At 39.9% G+C, this 17,452-nt stretch overlaps 2 protein-coding genes across 2 annotated transcripts in view; both read right to left on the reverse strand.

Annotated features, from left to right (window-relative positions):
• LOC108165980 (NLR family CARD domain-containing protein 3-like) overlaps nucleotides 1-17,452 on the reverse strand; it is a 92,063-nt gene that overhangs the window by 33,834 nt on the left and 40,777 nt on the right. The gene's annotated exons all lie outside the window — the stretch shown is intronic.
• Nucleotides 6,393-17,452, reverse strand: part of LOC145554313 (NLR family CARD domain-containing protein 3-like) — a 30,974-nt gene continuing 19,914 nt past the window's right edge. Inside the window, exons 4-6 of the mRNA XM_081613867.1 lie at nucleotides 8,710-8,788; nucleotides 8,291-8,552; nucleotides 6,393-8,185 (exon numbers count right to left, since the gene is read on the reverse strand). Of these exons, the coding sequence (XP_081469993.1) occupies nucleotides 6,393-8,185; nucleotides 8,291-8,552; nucleotides 8,710-8,788 (2,134 nt within the window). The remainder of the gene's footprint in view (nucleotides 8,186-8,290; nucleotides 8,553-8,709; nucleotides 8,789-17,452) is intronic.

The raw sequence follows: 17,452 nt of genomic DNA on the forward strand, positions 1-17,452 counted from the left end.
ATTGAGAGGCACCAGAGAGACTTTCAAGGCTGTCAGTAAACTAATGTCAACCTGACCTAAACAAATTTCTGCTATCGGAATCCAGACCCCGGGCTGGGCTTGGCTGGCCAGCTATCCTCCCCTGGTTGTTATGTCTAAAGAAGGCTCTGTTCTGCTGCCCTCCCCTCCCTGAACATCCTTGGCCCTGAACTGATGAGCTGGTGGTGAACTCCAAGATCGTACTCACAGACAATTGCTTCAGTCAGGGTTCATGGTCCGATACACACATAACTCACATGAGACCCATATGCACATCACACCTCCTCCTCGTACCTGGCTTGTTTTGTCTACATGTGTCTATTTGTGCTTAAGTGCTGAGGTTTTTTTACCTCCTCTCAAACTCTGCCCTGTAAAGAGCAGAGTGTGAGACAGGCTTTTTTTCCCTCTCCTTACCTGATGTTTTTCTTGTATTTTTCCTATTTCCTCCTGCAAGACGGCGTCTATCAGGCTGCGAGGGCTCAGCCAACTATTCCCCATCCCATTCACACACCCCCCCCCAACTCCCCATGTTGTTGCGTGATGGATGGTTGTAACTGAAACTGCAATTTTCTTGTCTTTCTGACAATGACAAGAAATTCTTCTGATTCCGATTATGCCTTTTTTCTCATTCCAAATAATTTCTGAATTGTCTGCGCTGTGTCCTCCAGCGGTTGTCGTTCTCTCTCCCTCCTCGCCACCCGGAGCATGAAGCTTACGTCAACAGCCCTCAGACTTTTAATAGCTATGTTCAACGTCTGTCTGCTTTTTACAAAATGTCCCAATTAAAAGAAAACTGTGATTATCTAGTTGTGCTTCATGTTATCTTGCTCAATTAAATCAGCATGGCACACCTCAAAAACAACTGCTTATTAACTTATAATCGTAGATTTCACTGGTATTTAACGAAAGCGCATAGTATGCGCATCTTCTTCCAAAACTAGTGTGTTTGATTTATGGTCTGGGACTTTTTAAGTAGGTGGTCCACAGACACTCATTATTTATAGATTTAAAATAAAAACTGGGAAACCACAGAAGTACGGTGAGTTACTGAGTCAGCAGAAAGAAATGTACACAGAGTTGCTTCAACAGCAAAAGGACAATTTCAAAGGCTTTTCAAAAATCATTATAGACACTACAAACACCAGACTGGATGAGCTGACACAAGAAGCGCAAGACATTAAATCCAGCCTGCAATTTGCGCAGAAAGATGTTGATGACATCAAAGCGGAAAGCGTTAAGCACGGTGAATGAGGTAACTCGCTGTAGTCGGACGCATTTAAAGTTTGCGATAACCTTTTGGGAATCACTAATAAGATGGAGTACCTGGAGAGACAATCAAGGAGAAACAATTTGGTTATCGACTTAATTACTGACTTGCCAAACGAGACTTGGGCTGAGATCAAGAAGAAAGTGAAGACAGTTCTGTTTGAAAAGTTAAACCTGTGTTATGAGATCGAGATGGAGGGAGCTCTCTGCACTGGGAAACCCTGAGGAGACAGACTCAGACCAATTGTGGTCAAATTTCTGAGGTACAAGGACAGACCATCTATTCTGCTGCGCACCAAGGCAATTAAGGGATCCAAAATCTACATTAACAAAGACATAACAGATGATGGAAGGAAGAGAAGGGCAGAACTGATGCAGGACTTAAAAGCAGCACATCAAAGAGAGGGCATCGCTTATCTACATTATAATCAGTTGATGACCTTGGGAATAAATAATTGTCTGTTTTCATTCTATTTCTTTTAGCTATTTGCAAAGCTAAAACTAAAGGAAATGACATGTTAGGAAACACCCTTAAAGCTAAGGTTAAAGAATATGACTAGAGTTGCCACTTTTCAGAAATCAAAATAAGGGATGCCCACCACGGCGCATTGCTCTACTCTCATGTGGTGGGACGTCCGCTGTAGTGATAGACATTATTTTATGGCGGCGGTTTTTTGTTATTAAAAAGTGAACCATAGAGCAATCATTCATGCACAGAGGTTGATTAAAGTACCCCAAAATTGTACTTAGTCAGAGTAGCATACCTTAAACATGTTTATTTAAGCAAGTGTAAAAATTATTTGTAAACTACTCAAGCACTGAGTAACTGATAACACCTGATTCATATCCATATCCTGATTCACAGCCAAACTTTTAAAAGTTGTGTGAACATTCTGGTATTGTAAAGAGTATTACCAAAATATTTAGATACAAATAAGGAATTAGGTTTTGAGGCTGGCTCTAGACCAATTTACCGCAGGGAGAAGAATGAATGAAACAAACAAACAAACAAACAACAAAACAGATCAATATTTCCTCATTTGATATATAAAGTGAGACAAAGAGCCACTTGGGTCTCCAGAGATGCAGGTTGCAGATCCTGATATAACAGGTGGAAAGTATGATACAGCAGCTAAAAGTGCAGCACTGTAATTTTTAATTCATTGTTAAAGTAAAATTGTGAAGGTTAAAAAAATCCACCAGTGAGTATTAACATAAGACACTTATGTCATCTACGAAAGATTCCTTTTGCTCGCCCCAAAATAAGTTGAGACTATGTCTCTAGGCTGGCCTGGGAACGCCTTGGGATTCCCCCGGAGGAGTTGGAAGAAGTGGCTGGGGAGAGGGAAGTCTGGGCCTCCCTTCTGAAGCTGCTGCCCTCACAACCCGACCCCAGATAAGAGGAAGAAAATGGATGGATGGAAAAATAAAGAGATCGTGCAAATGAAGGCACAGCTGAAGGACCAAGGGAGAAGCGTTCGGTGAGCTGGATTCTGGAAGTCTGCACAGGAGCCTGTGGAGAAGGAGAGGCTAGCTACGCCTGCACGGGGCACGCTGTTTTGGACTTGGATGCACTTTCCTAGGCCTTTATCAAGAAAGGCGTGGATTAGCTGACTGTTATCTGAGGACCAATGGTGAGTGTCGTCAGTATCAGTCCTGCAACGGGGGTTGATTGACTATAATGCCGGCTTTCATTTGTTTTATTTTATGGTGGGCCCACTAATTAAAAACTGTCATTTATTTTAAATGTATTTTGTTCAGACTAAAAGGACTCTTATGTGTTCGGGACTTTAAAATAAGTCGATTTAGAACTCTACAAGCATTTAAAAGAAAGGGAAAGTCCCTATTTCTGAATCAGGTATTTGTCAAAGCCTGTTGTATTTTTATTTGTATTTTCCTGGTTAGTAGAAAGTTAAAGAACAAGCAAAAGGATAATACCTTTTCCTCTAAGTTCTACTCATTCAGGCAGACATAAGGTCTGCTGCTGACCATATTCAGTGTGATGGCATATTTTCACATGTGATCTACTTTAATTTGCATTCTTAAATAAATACTTTACCTTTCTAAAGTCTCTTTATTCATGGGTCAGACATCTGCAGACAACTTCCCTGAAGTGATGTTACAAATATGCTACAATTGTGGGAGAACAAATCACATCCGCATTGGTTCAATACAGAACGTAACATTTAACAGCCAATACAGGATGATTCCGTATTTTACGGGACGGGTGGCAAACTCTAGATGTGACACACTATGGAATGCCATCTTTAGGGCATAGCTTAGACAGAGGTTAACAAAGGAATCTACCAACTGCTTTTGCCATTTTGTCCTGCTAACAAAAGCAGGTAACATGTGAAATGGACCAGCTATAATTTAGTATTAATAAATGGAATTAATGAATTCAACTTACTGGCTCTTCTTCAACGTTATATATCACAAACTTAGAATGGAGAACGGATTATTCTGCACCCTGCACCACCACAGCACCTGTCATTGGTACAGGATCTGGCCCAGGTGAAGCTTGCGTCATGACATATGTAAGATGGCTTTGCACTTAATTGTTCCAAGTAAAGTCAAATTAAAAAGTTCCTTTAAGATAAAAATTTGATAGATATTTGTCCTTTTGGAACTCAAAAAATCTACTTCCAAATGCAGTTTGCATAACAACTATCGCTCCTTGTAAATAATCACGTTTAGTGTCTAATAAAAAATAAAATAAAACTGAACGTGCTTAATTTATAAAAACAACCACTTTATTACTAAATATATGTGCCTATGACAGTATTGTGTTCTTACCCGTTTAATGTGACTTCTGTTTACGGACATCACTGGGCAGCTTCTCAACAATGGGCAAGATGTAACTTTAATCTTAATGAGGCAGCTACTGTCACGCCTTCAATGGAAATGTCTTTCCACATTACTGTATTTTTGGACTATAAGTCGCTACTCTTGCCCCACACTTTGAACAATGCGACTTATCGCCCGGTGCAGCTTATACACTTTTTATTTATTTATTTATTTTTTCTTCCCCAAAACAATTTGTAGGTGCGGCTTATAGTAAGGTGTGCTCCGGAAAGTATGGTGCTCTTTTTGTTATTTGACAACTTCTTGCTACAGGGAAAATGTTCAGGTAATCCTTCCGCATTGGCAAAGAATCCAAATGATTCAGTCCAAGAATTGTAGACTCTCTCCTCAGGTATTTTCCTCTTTTCCCTTTGTCATACATGGCCAACCACCACGAACCCATAGGTTTGTTTACATCAGCCCCTCACCTCGCACCCCGCCCAGCTGAAAGAAACATGTCGCAGGGTATGACGCAAGTCTTCGTTGACAAAAATGTTGAAATGTAATATTTATTCGATGCATTGTAAAACATTAAGAATGATTTTGCCATGTTTTTCCTCCTACAGAAACCATATTAAAACATAAAATTTATTTCCCACCCCAACTTTTTCCATTTTCAAACATTTTTGAGAAGGCTCCAGAGAGCCACTAGAGTGGCGCTAAAGAGCCGCATGCAGCTCTGGATCCGTGGATTGCCGACCCTGAACTAAACCAAAAGAATTAAGTGAGATTAATGCAAATAAGTCCATAACATGCAGTACAACCCAAATGTACATTTCAGAGTGTATTATTGTGTCATACAACAGAAATAACATTTATGTAGATTTTGATATCAGCTAATGGACAGAAATCTGGTTTCACCAGGATTGAGAACATTGTACCTGAGAGTTTCCAGGTTGCAGTTTGGACTCTTCAGTCCAGCAGAGAGAAGCTTCAATCCTGAATCCTGCAGGTTGTTGTTACTCAGGTCCAGTTCTCTGAGACTGGATGACTGGGAGCTGAGAACTGAGGACAGAGCTTCACAGCTTCTCTCTGAGAGGTTACAGTCACTCAGTCTGAGTACACAGGGAGGAAAGTCTGTTAGTATACAAATAATACAGTTATGTTTTTTCAGTCAATGTTTTTCTTGGACAGATCGACAGAACAGTCTCATTTGCAGATTTTTGTGTTGTCTTTTTTGGGAGCTTATCTATGCTATAGGTGGGCCTCCAGCTTTGAAGGTCTAACTGCAGGTAGCAAGGAGGCTGACGAGAACAATTGAAATCTACAATGAAACAAATTATTCCAATGCCACTTTTAGCAGAAAGTGGAGGAGTTTTGCCGCTTGATTAGGTAATATTATAGCTACCCGCCAATAGAAGTCTAAATCAGTGGTTCTTAACCTGGGTTCGATTGAACCCAAGGGGTACGATGAGTCGGTCTCAGGGGTTCGGCGGAGCCTCTGCTGTGGAGGTAAAGACACACTTTTGTAAAGTCGTGATGACGCCCCGCTTTGCCATCACTTGCTGCAGAGGATCACGATACATTGCTTAGCCAATCAGTGCTGCGGAGGACCACTGATTGAAGGAGCTCCACTCTCAGCATGGATTTTGTCTTTATTTACTTCAGCAAAGCTCACCGTTTTTACCAAACTCTGTAGCTTTCGGTGTACTTCTAAATCTGCTACTTAGTTGCATCTTTTCGGGGTTGCTACTGCCTCTAGTGGCGTGGGGGTTGGTAACACAACTAAAATAATTACATTACTAAATCAGAATACTGCAAAGTCTTTATTATTTATTATTAGTTTTTCTTTCTCTTGAGAATGTAGAGCTAATTAAATGATCTAAACAAGACCTTAAAGTTGTTCCAGTTTCTCTCAACGGCCAACCTGTTGAAACTGGCAAATTTTAAATACCTTCAACTTTGCTGAAAACACTGACTATATTTTGAAAAACTGTTCTCAGAGACTACCTTTTAAGAAGACTGATTGATCATGGGGTGATCTAGACTCTAGTTGGGTCACCCCTATGTCTTGAATTTGGGGGGTGAAAAAGATCATATTTTATTTATCACTGCAGAAGGGTTCAGTGAATGCGCATATGAAACTGCTGGGTTCTGTACCACAAAAAAGGCTAAGAACCACTGCTCTAAGTCATTTATTTGTCCACTAATGGGCAACATCGGGGACACAATGTGACAATAAATAAACTGAAACATCAATCAATATTTGCTGCATCTATCAGATTTCTACTTATGACAATTAACAGCAGTAGCAATTTGTGTCCTTACAGAGCTTTGTTGGAGGCTTTAACCACTGGCAGCAGTCTCAGAAGGACCTCCTCTGAAGCAGAGTATTTCTTCAGGTCAAACACATCCAGATCTTTTCCTGATGACACTAAGACGAAGACCAGAGCTGACCACTGAGCAGGAGACAGTTTATCTGTGGAGAGACTTCCTGAACTCAGAGACTGTTGGATCTCCTCCACTAGAGAATGATCTTTCAGTTCATTCAGACAGTGGAATAGATTGATGCTTTTCTCTGCAGACACATTCTCACTGATCTTCTCTTTGATGTACTGAAGTGTTTCCTGATTGGTCTGTGAGCTACTTCTTGTATCTGTCAGCAGACCTTGTAGGAGTCTCTGATTGGTCCTCAGTGAAAGTCCCAGGAGGAAACGGAGGAACAAGTCCAGGTGTCCATTTGGACTCTGTAAGGCCTGATCAACAGCTCTCTGATGGAGAGACTTTAGTTTAGGTTTAATTATTAATGAAGACTTCTTAGATGTTTGCGTTTCTTCCATCAGGTTGATACTATAGTAGATGAAAGTCAGATGAACATGAAGAGCAGCCAGAAACTCCTGAACACTCAGATGGACGAAGCAGAACACCTTGTCCTGGTACAGCCCTCTCTCCTCTTTAAAGATCTGTGTGAACACTCCTGAGTACACTGAGGCTGCTCTGATATTGATGCCACACTCTGTCAGGTCTGATTCGTAGAAGATCAGGTTTCCTTTCTGCAGCTGATCAAAAGCCAGTTTTCCCAGAGATTTGATCATCTTTCTGCTCTTTCGACTCCAGGGTGCATCTGTTTCAGCTCCTCCATCAAACTTGACCTTCTTCACTTTGGTCTGAACCACCAAGAAGTGGATGTACATCTCAGTCAGGGTTCTGGGCAGCTCTCCTCCCTCTCTGGTCTCCAACACATCCTCCAGAACTGTAGCAGTGATCCAGCAGAAGACTGGGATGTGGCACATGATGTGGAGGCTTCGTGATGTTTTCATGTGGGAGATGATCCTGCTGGCCTGCTGCTCATCTCTGAATCTCTTCCTGAAGTACTCCTCCTTCTGGGGGTCATTGAACCCTCTGACCTCTGTCACCATGCCAACACACTGAGGAGGGATCTGATTGGCTGCTGCAGGTCGTGTGGTTATCCAGAGGAGAGCAGAGGGAAGCAGTTTCCCCCTGATGAGGTTTGTCAGCAGAACATCCACTGAGCTGGACTCTGTAGCATCAGTCAGGATCTCCTTGTTGAAGTCCAGTGGAAGTCGACTCTCATCCAGGCCATCAAAGATGAACAGAACCTGGAAGTGTTCAAAGCTGCAGATTTCTTTGGTTTCAGTAAAGAAGTGATGAACAAGTTCCACCAAGCTGAACTTTTTCTTTCTTAGCACATTCAGCTCTCTGAAGGTGAATGGAAATATGAAGTGGATGTTCTGGTGGGCTTTGTCTTCAGCCCAGTCCAGAGTGAATTTTTGTGTTAAGACTGTTTTCCCAATGCCAGCCACTCCCTTTGTCATCACTGTTCTGATTGGTTGATCTCTTCCAGGTGGGATTTTGAAGATGTTTTCTTGTCTGATTGTTATTTCTGGTCTGTGTGGTTTCCTGGATGCTGTTTCAATCTGTCTGACCTCGTGTTCATCATTGACCTCTCCAGTTCCTCCCTCTGTGATGTAGAGCTCTGTGTAGATCTGGTTCAGAAGGGTTGGACTTCCTGCTTTAGCAATCCCCTCAAACACAGACTGGAATTTCTTCTTTAGACCAGATTTAAGCTGATGTTGAAAAACTGCAGCAAGACGTTCTAAATTAGAACAAAAGTGAAATCAGGAAAAAAAATTATCTTCTGAAGATGATTTGAATAAATGTGATTCCATCTCTACAGACATCAATATATTTTTGATTTAACTATCAGGTCCAATTTTAGTAGAAATCCTCTTACTGCTCTGCAGACGATCAGCCAGCTCCTCCTGCTTCATCCTCCTCAGGAAGTTCTGTGTGATCTTCATAATTGCCTCTCTCATGCTCCTCCTCTGCTCTTCATCATCACCTTCCAACACCTCATCATCTTCTCTCTGAATCTCTGAGCATTCTTGTTCACCTGGACTCAGAACCTTCTGGATCTTCTTCAGTTCGTTCTTTACAAAAGTGACAATGTTTTCTTCCACCAGCTGGAACAGAATAATAGATGAAGGAAACATCAGACTTAAATCATGGAGCCAAACACCAGATGGATGTTGGACAGACTGACAGTCCTCTGGTCTACAAAGTGTAGCATGGAGACGACTGTGAACAGAACCATGGAAAAATAGTTGTTCATGTACAGACCATAAATATGGAGTCCAGCTTTGTTTGATGCTGCTGGGCAGACGGACCACTGGGAACCTCTGAGCTCTGCTGGTCCACTCTGGAGGAACCAGGAACAATCAGGAAGTCAGGAAATATTTATACAGCAGTATTCACAGAGGAAATCACCAACAGTTTTACATGAAAAGTCCTTAACCCTCCTATTATGTTGCGGGTCAAATTGACCCGTTTCAAAGTTTAAAAATATTTATAAAATAGTTGCAAGTATTTTTATTGCATGAAACTTTTTCTATTTGTCTTAATAGGTGAACTCTACATATAAATTGAAAAGTTATTCATTTTACACATTTGCAGCCCCCTGCGTCTACTTGTTACATCGCTACTGTTTGGGTCAATTTGACCCAGCAGTCAAGTTAAAGTGCAAAAAAAGATTATAAATGTCTAATTCTGTTTGTTTCCTTTCAGCTATGAACCCTATTTCTCCACACACACACAAACACACACACACACACACACGCAGACACACACAAACCCACTTTCTCCCTGCTCTCTTTGCTTCACAATGAACTGCGAGAAACCAGGTGTTCATACAACTTTTGACGGGAACCTATTCTGTTCCCGTGGGTAAACTCCTCCCACACTGAGTGGACACTCAGTAGAAGTGGAGGAAAACATAAATACTCTCTGCATGACTCATTTATCTTGATTTTAATTGGTGGGTCAATTTGACCCAGAACAGTATGTGTGTCTCAAATTCAATTATAAAGATCACCCTTTGAAAAAAAAAATTAAATGTAATATTAAAAAATTACCAAAGATCACTTTCAAGGAAATTATTGTTTTTTGTGTCTAGGTTTTTTCAGTGGACATAAAAAATGTAAATCCATTTTTTATGTCCAAATGAGTAATTGAGTAAGTTGTCATAATTAATCCTTAATTTCTGAGAAATAAAAACATAATTGCACAAATTTTGATTGAGATGGTTAGTATTAGAGTTAATAATCAGATAAAAAAATGTTTTGGAGGAATTTTTTGGTTCCTGACACTTTTGCATGATAAAACACTCCCCGGGTCAAATTGACCCACGAACATTATTGCTATACCTCAGAAACGAACATAACAAGAGGGTTAAAGCAGAAGACAGTGCATAAAATGAACACAACACAAAGAAGTTAAAAAGAGGAAGATGAACTACAAGGATGAAGACCGGTAACACCAGAATCACCGAGTCGACATTTTAAAAAGTTGGTGCTGAACTGGGACTTCAAACTGTCCACACTGTCAGCTGGTGGAGACATTGGAAGTGAAGGCTCTGTTCACACAGGTTTTCAGGACAGTGTGGGACATCCATCAGGTTCTGATGACTGGATCTGAGGTGATGTGGACATGAAGGAGCTCTGAGATATGTGAGTGTATCCATGTGGGATGCTCTCCTGGATGTTATAGAGGATTTATAATGGATTCTGTAGATCTTGGAAGCCAGTGAACTCACATTATATCTGTCCACACAGAGACAATCAGAAGGTAAAGGTCAATGAAGTGATATCTGGATGTGAGTAGCGAACCAGATGATCCAAGTAGATATAAAGATTTAATGTTCCTACTGATCCCACTAAGAACCAGTAGAACCTCTGATGGTTGAGTTCCAGCAGATCTCACCAACCACATCATGAAGCTTTCCTTCCTGCTGAACTGATCTCACAGTGCACACAGGAACCAAGTCCTGATGGACCAGACTGGCTTTACCAGGTATTTCCCAGTGGGTGGTGGAAATGTGTCCCACTGTTAGTCTGACATGGAGCCAGGAAGCAGGAGAACATAATCATTATCATCCCACAGATGATGATATGAAGGGGTTTTCATGAGAGCAGAGCAGCTGATTTCTGTAGATAATGGATCAAACCTCTCTGAAAATATTACTGGAAACATCTGAATGCTCACTGGTTTAGTGTCCTCAGTTACAGCAATGAGATACAGCTCATCCCTCTGATGGACATCCAGCAGATTCATCCACTGAATCGTTACTCTCAGAAGACACACTGCTGGGTTCTGGTTCTGGTTTGAGTCTCTGACGGATCCTGATAAAGAAATCTTCTTGAAAAACTTTCTGTAGTGTTTTGCTTTAAAGATTTTTTTTACTGGCTCATTGTAAAATTAAGAACCATGAGACACAACAAAACCAAACAGATCATCAACTTGATGCTTTAAATTATTCCCATCAGAACCGGTCCAATCCTCCATCATGTTTCTGATCATTGATTCTCCTAAATAATGTCCAGCCTTCTTTACATAGCAGAAAGATTTGATTCTGTGACAAACATGTTGGTTTGAAATGTCTGATAGAACAGCTTAGTGGTTTTTGTGTTGAGCTCTGACATGGAGAAGAACCAGAAGTCCTTTCCACTCTGACCATGCAAGGAGGATCAGATGGAGCTTCAATCAGAACCAGATGGTCAGTTAAGCCCCTTTCGCACTGCACAGCTGGACCCGGGTCGGCGCAGCTTCAAAGCTGGGCCTACCGTTTTTGCATTAGCACTTCCAGCCGGGTACCACCCCGCTACCTGGAACCCAGAGAGCTGCAGTTCCAATTGGGCCAGCCAGACCGGGCCAGTTTTCAGTCAGTTGGGGGTGGGACAAAGACCAGATCTCTGGATCAGAGGAGCACTGTGAACAGAACCATGACAGACTTTCTCGACGGCTGTCATTTCAATATGCTGTATCAATAAATTCTCGCCATAATCTATTCTTACTCTACACTGCAATTACAGTTGCCTCTTCAGCCAAAGATTTTAATGGTAAATGTAAATAGCATTTCGCCAATGAACCGATCAAAAGTTGGCTAGGCTCCGAACGAGGGGATTTCCGCATCTCGCTTCACTCCTGCCAGGAAATCCTGCCTGCCGAAGCGGTAGTTCAGCTGTCCACGAGTCCAGCACAGAGACGACATTCAGATAATATTTTTTATTTATTTTTCGTTAAATGTAAAGTTCAGGTAAATGTTTCCCTCAGCTTCCTCGCTCATGAGCGCATACAGAAAAAGTGAGACGGGAGACCCAAGAAGAAAACTGTTTTGCAGTCGCTGAGATCGCCTCTATATAGTTTAACTATAGAAATCTGCCATGTTTGAATGACGTTTGAACCTCAGAGATGAAAGGGGAATCATGAAATTAATTCATAAACTTCTTCCAAGATTTTTCTGTCTGGAAACTAAACTTAGTTCATATTTAGAGGATGATCCAAATAACCTAGAAATAAAATTCACAATTGCTTTTTTAATATTAATATTGAACTCAGTTATACGAGTTTCATTTGTAAAAATGGCCTGTCCCCCTACTGACCGGTCAATAACAGGTCAGTAGGGGGTAGTATTACTATATTAATTATGGTCAAATGGATCTCAGGGAAATATCAGATTAGTTTTTGAAACCTCTGTTAACCCTCTTATAATGTTTGTGGGTCAATTTGACCCGGGGAGAGTTTTATCATGTAATAGTGTCAGAAACCAAAAAATTCCTCCAAAACATTTTTTATCTGATTATTAACTCTAATATTAACCATCTCAATCAAAATTTGTGCAATTATGTTTTTTTATTTATCAGAAATTAAGGATTAATGACGACAACTTACTCAATTACTCATTTTGGACATAAAAAATGTAAATCCCATTTTTTATGTCCACTGAAAAAAACCTAGTCACAAAAGAACTATAATTTCCTTGAAAGTGATCTTTGGTAAATTTTTTATATTACATTATTTTTTTTTTTCAAAGGGTGATCTTTATAATTGAACTTGAGACACACATACTGTTCCGGGTCAAATTGACCCGCCAATTAAAATCAAGATAAATGAGTCATGCAGAGAGTATTTATGTTTTCCTCCATGTCTACTGAGTGTCCACTCAGTGTGGGTGGAGTTTGCCCACGGGAACAGAAAAGGTTCCCGTCAAATGTTGTATGAATACCTGCTTTCTCGCAGTTCATTGTGAAGTAAAGAGAGCAGGGACAAAGTGGGTTTGTGTGTGTCTGCTGTTGAGGAAAAATTAGTATTTTTAGTGTTTAACACAGCTAAAACCTTTTAGAACGAATTTCTTAATCTTGAACAGGTTTGTGTTAGTGATTTAAAACCCGAAGAACTATTGCTGGGTTAAGCATTTAAAGTACAAAGGAGAATAGAGATCTGCAGGAAAATTTCAGCTAAGACCCCTGGGGTCTTATCATTAAAGACAGCAGGTCATAAATTAACATATGCAGGAAGGTGGAGGACAGTATCACTTGAATTACTCTGAGAAAGGGAACTGTGGTCGGTTCACGTAACCAGGATGAGAAGTCTTCCAAAACTAACATCTGGCATGGTGCAAAAAACTGAATATAACAGAAAATGTTTTAAATCACTAACATTTAATTTGTAAGACATTTTTCTTAGTTATTAATAACATGCTTGGATTGAAAATTTTATTATCCTGTTTTAGAATTAATTTAGTCAATGATCAATGTATTTGAAATTGTATTATTTCTGACTATATTAGAATCAAATGTTTTGTTTAGTATTAGAAAATACTTAGATGTGTAACATAACCACTGTTTGTTTGTTTTTCCTGGATAAAATACATTGAAAGGTAAATGTATTATATGGGTTGTATAACAGTTGTTGTTATTTCGTTGAAAAAATATTCCGTATTTCCGTTTCTAAAGCTGATTTTTGGGCAGGTCATATTGGGTTTAGGTGTGGCTGACATTAATGTATAAAAAGGGGCGTGTGCGTCGGCGCGGGGCGGTGGAATCAGAGAGGAAGACGCTCACCGTCAGGTCCGTGCAGCGGGAGACTTGAATTGCCTGAATGGTTAGAATAAGCTACAAATCGAAGAAATGAGATAAAACAGCAATCGAGGTTCGCCCAAGCGCCGCGGATCGAGCGCTTTAGGAGCTGGATTGGAGCTTGCACCCAAGAAACGCCGCCAGGTGCGAGAGGACGCCAATTGGCTAGAGGACGCCGGCGGATCGAGAGATCGCCCCGGGGAGGAAAAGAAAGACATTCCCGGTGAGATCTGGACTTTACGTTTCTTTTTGGGGGATTTTGGGTGGTACCACTCCTTTTTCTAATTTTTTGGGGAGGGTTTTTTCAACGTGTTGGATTTTTCGTTTTGGATTGGGACTTTGGAGTAAAAGGGCGAAAGGCTGCCAGGATATGGAACTCTTTTGCGGACAATATTCGCAGTAATAAGGATCGTGAGTTTTGCATTTATCTATGTGGGTTTCTTTACTGACATGAACGGAGTGAATTAAATCTATCCTAAACTTGTTTTAAGTAATTTTTGGTTGCTGATTCACTCATCAAGATAAATATTATGTTCTTAGTTTGTGGTTTTTCATAATAAATCATGGTGGCTAAAAATCAAACAAAATTTCATTCTGAGTGGTTGACTATTTATTTTTGTTGACAAATTAACTGGTGTAACATATTTTACCTGATGCCTGTGAAGTAACCCCCTTGTGTGTGTTTGTGAGTCCCGCTTTAAATAGAAGCCGGATTTTACAGATGTATGGTGAATGAATGTCTTAATTCTTATTTATTTCTAATTCCTAATTAGAAACAGGAATTGTACTCCATTATTTTCTGTTGATATTATATCTATTGCTTTTGGTTTGATATCAGGACTAAACTTTGGAGATGCTGAGTGCAGAAGAACAAATTGGGTTTTTGGAGATAACTTTTCATTCAATTAAAATACAGTATTAAAGATTTATTCCTGGCAGAGCAGAAGAGAAACCAGAATTGCACAGCTACCTGTGAGGTTCCTTCATCTGTTTCTCTTTGCCCAGATGGCTGTAGAGCCGGATAGTGTTAAGAAAATAAATTTAAAATAAGTTAGTTTTAGAATTTATTATGACTTGATTGAAATACCATAATTATAGTTTTAAAATTTATAACATATTCTGACCTATTGATCTTTATTTTACTGTAGTTAAAGCAGATTGTTTGCCAAGATCTTCTGATCTGCTCTTTGTCTGTTGGGAAACAATCAGTAGGAAGTTCTAGCTTTTCACACTGATCTGTGAAAGCCATAAACCACCATGAATTCGGAGAGTCTGCTTCTAACTTATTTAACAAAAGGTGTTTGATCTTGTGAACAAATTGCAGGGACTTTTTCTAAATTTAAAAGGGCCAGAGATGCCTTCCAATTGGTCAAGTAGAGATACGCCTTATTTGAATACATTAAGAGGAAGACACACCTACAGGTATAAAAGTTTGTGCACAAGGGAAACAATTCAGAAAAAGCTGATTTATTTTACTTCTGCACCAGCTCTTTCTCCAAGGACGTCCTTGATATTTCTTTGTCTTCTTGTCTCAGGTAACAATGTTTGTATCTGTGTTTCTTCCGTTTCCTGTACTATCTTGTACTTTCTTCTGATTGGATTAAATTCTGTAATTCTGAGACGTCAACACTCATTGTTGTGTTTTTGTCCCCACACGTGGCCACGCGAGAGAACCCGGGATCAAAAGGAAGAATCAGAGTCAGAGTTTTGCTAAATTTAATTGTAATATAAAAATTCTTCCTTAACACTGCGTGTGCATGTGTGTGTGTGTGTGTGTGTGTGTGTGTGGGTGTGTGCGTATGTGTGTGTGTGTGGGGGTGCGTGTGTGTGTGTGTGTGTGGTGAAATAAGGTTCATAGCTGTAAGGAAACAAACAGAATTTGACATTTTAAATCTGTTTTTGCACTTTAATTTGACTGAACAGTATCAATGTAACAAATAGACGCCGGGGGGCTGCAAATGTGTAAAATGAATACATTTTCAATTTTTATGTAGAGTTCACCTATTAAGACAAATAGAAAAAGTTTCATGCAATAAAAATAATTGCAACTATTTTAAAAATAGTTTTAAACTTTAAAACGGGTCAATTTGACCCGCAACATAATAGGAGGGTTAACTCGATGGACATGTTGAAGCTCTGGTTAGAGACTGTTGATCTAAATCAGTGCTTCTCAATTATTTTCTGTTACGCCCCCCCTAGCAAGAAGAAAACTATTCGCGACCCCACTCCCCACCGTGACTATCCGTCTCTGCATAACATTTTATCCTTAACATTAAAGAAAAGAAAAAAAGAAATACATATGGTCAAACTTACAAAGAATAACTTTATTAAATCGTGTTTTAAGTGTGCAACAGAAAAGATTTTAAGTGCATCAATACCTGAAATTAAAAATAAATAAACCCTTGTTTAAACTGTAAACATGTTTGACCAACTAATTGCACCATTGCAAAATTAAATCAAATCAATAAATAATATTTAATAATTATAATAACTAATAAACTAAAAAAATAACTAATTTATATTCAGTTCAGCAACATTAACTCAGGAGCACAATATATAAAAAAATTGAACCTACAAAACAAAAAGTAATTAAACAATTTGTGCTCATTTTTTCTTCCTTTTTTTGATCAAAATGAGGAGGAAGTCAGGTTTAATGGCTACAATGAGCACATTTTGCTTATAGTAGTCCAGAATATGAATAGCTCTTCAGCTGCGGCTCTGTTTCTGACATATTTACAAAAAAGTTTATCTACCAGCTGTTCTTGAAGATCGTTAGCAATGATCTCACACGCAGTCAGAGCATGTCATTGGACAGAGGGATAGTTTTTAGTTTTGCTGCACTGGCGTCGTCCAGCATGACAGAGACCATGTTTAATATTGCAGGCAATATCAGCTCCTCTGCTATGGTGTGGGGCTTTTTGCACTGCGCAATTTGGTACGCCACCTTATATGATGCTAACAGCGCTCGATGGTTTACTGAAGTAGCCTTCACAAAGCGGGATGACTATTGGCAATATTAAGCACGTTTTCGCTGAAAAAACTCTAGCAGCTTATCAGTGTGATTGGAGTGTAATGTATTTAAGTGACGTGCTAATTTATTTGGCTTCATGCTGTCGGCTGCGAGCATTTTTAGACACAGCAAACACACCGGTCTTTCCTCTTCTCCAACTGTAGTGACAGTGAAGCTAAGCGCTAAATACACTTCGTCGTATTTCCTCGTCTTAGCTTTCGGGTGACTTTGTTTTGTCTCATTATCTTTGTCTCTCTTAGCTTTTCTTTTCATCCCTGTTAACTTTTTCATGTTGGGGGTTGTTATGTTGAATAACGGAGGCTATAGACAGAACGCAGTCAGAGCTTTCTGTTGACTCAACACTGCTAACCAAGGCAAACCTGTTGTCTTGTAAGTCGTAAAATGTTGCACTGTCGCAAACGTGACAGAAGTAACAATGACAGCGCCACTGTCGCCTACTGTAGTGGATGTGCAATTACACTTTATACTAGTACGGCCCAAAAAACAAAAGCCTGTTCCCCAGGGTCACACGCGCCCCCCCAGGTATCGCACCGCGCCCCCAGGGGCGCGCCCCACTATTTGAGAAACACTGCTCTAAATTAACCTTTTGATACTATGAAGTTTTTTTCATTAAATGCTGCGGCATGAATAACCACAGTTAACTTCATTGCCTTCCTGGTAATATGTTCCTAAGTGGAACACCATGGAAATATCAATGTCATTGATGTAATACATACAAAAATAAAATAACCTTAAAGTCAGTGTAATGTTCTCATAACAACAAAACCCAACAAAATTTGGTATCGTCACATGGCCACAATGACATATATAAACAGATCAGTTACAGCAGTTAGGAACAGCTCACCTCTCTGATGGAGATCCAGGAGATTTAAAGACATCGCCAGTGTTATCCTTTGACCTGTTGCTCTTAAAGGACACA

Source organism: Poecilia reticulata, chromosome 12 (assembly GCF_904066995.2).
Source record: "Poecilia reticulata chromosome 12, P_reticulata-male-v2, whole genome shotgun sequence".
Lineage (NCBI taxonomy): Eukaryota > Metazoa > Chordata > Actinopteri > Cyprinodontiformes > Poeciliidae > Poecilia > Poecilia reticulata.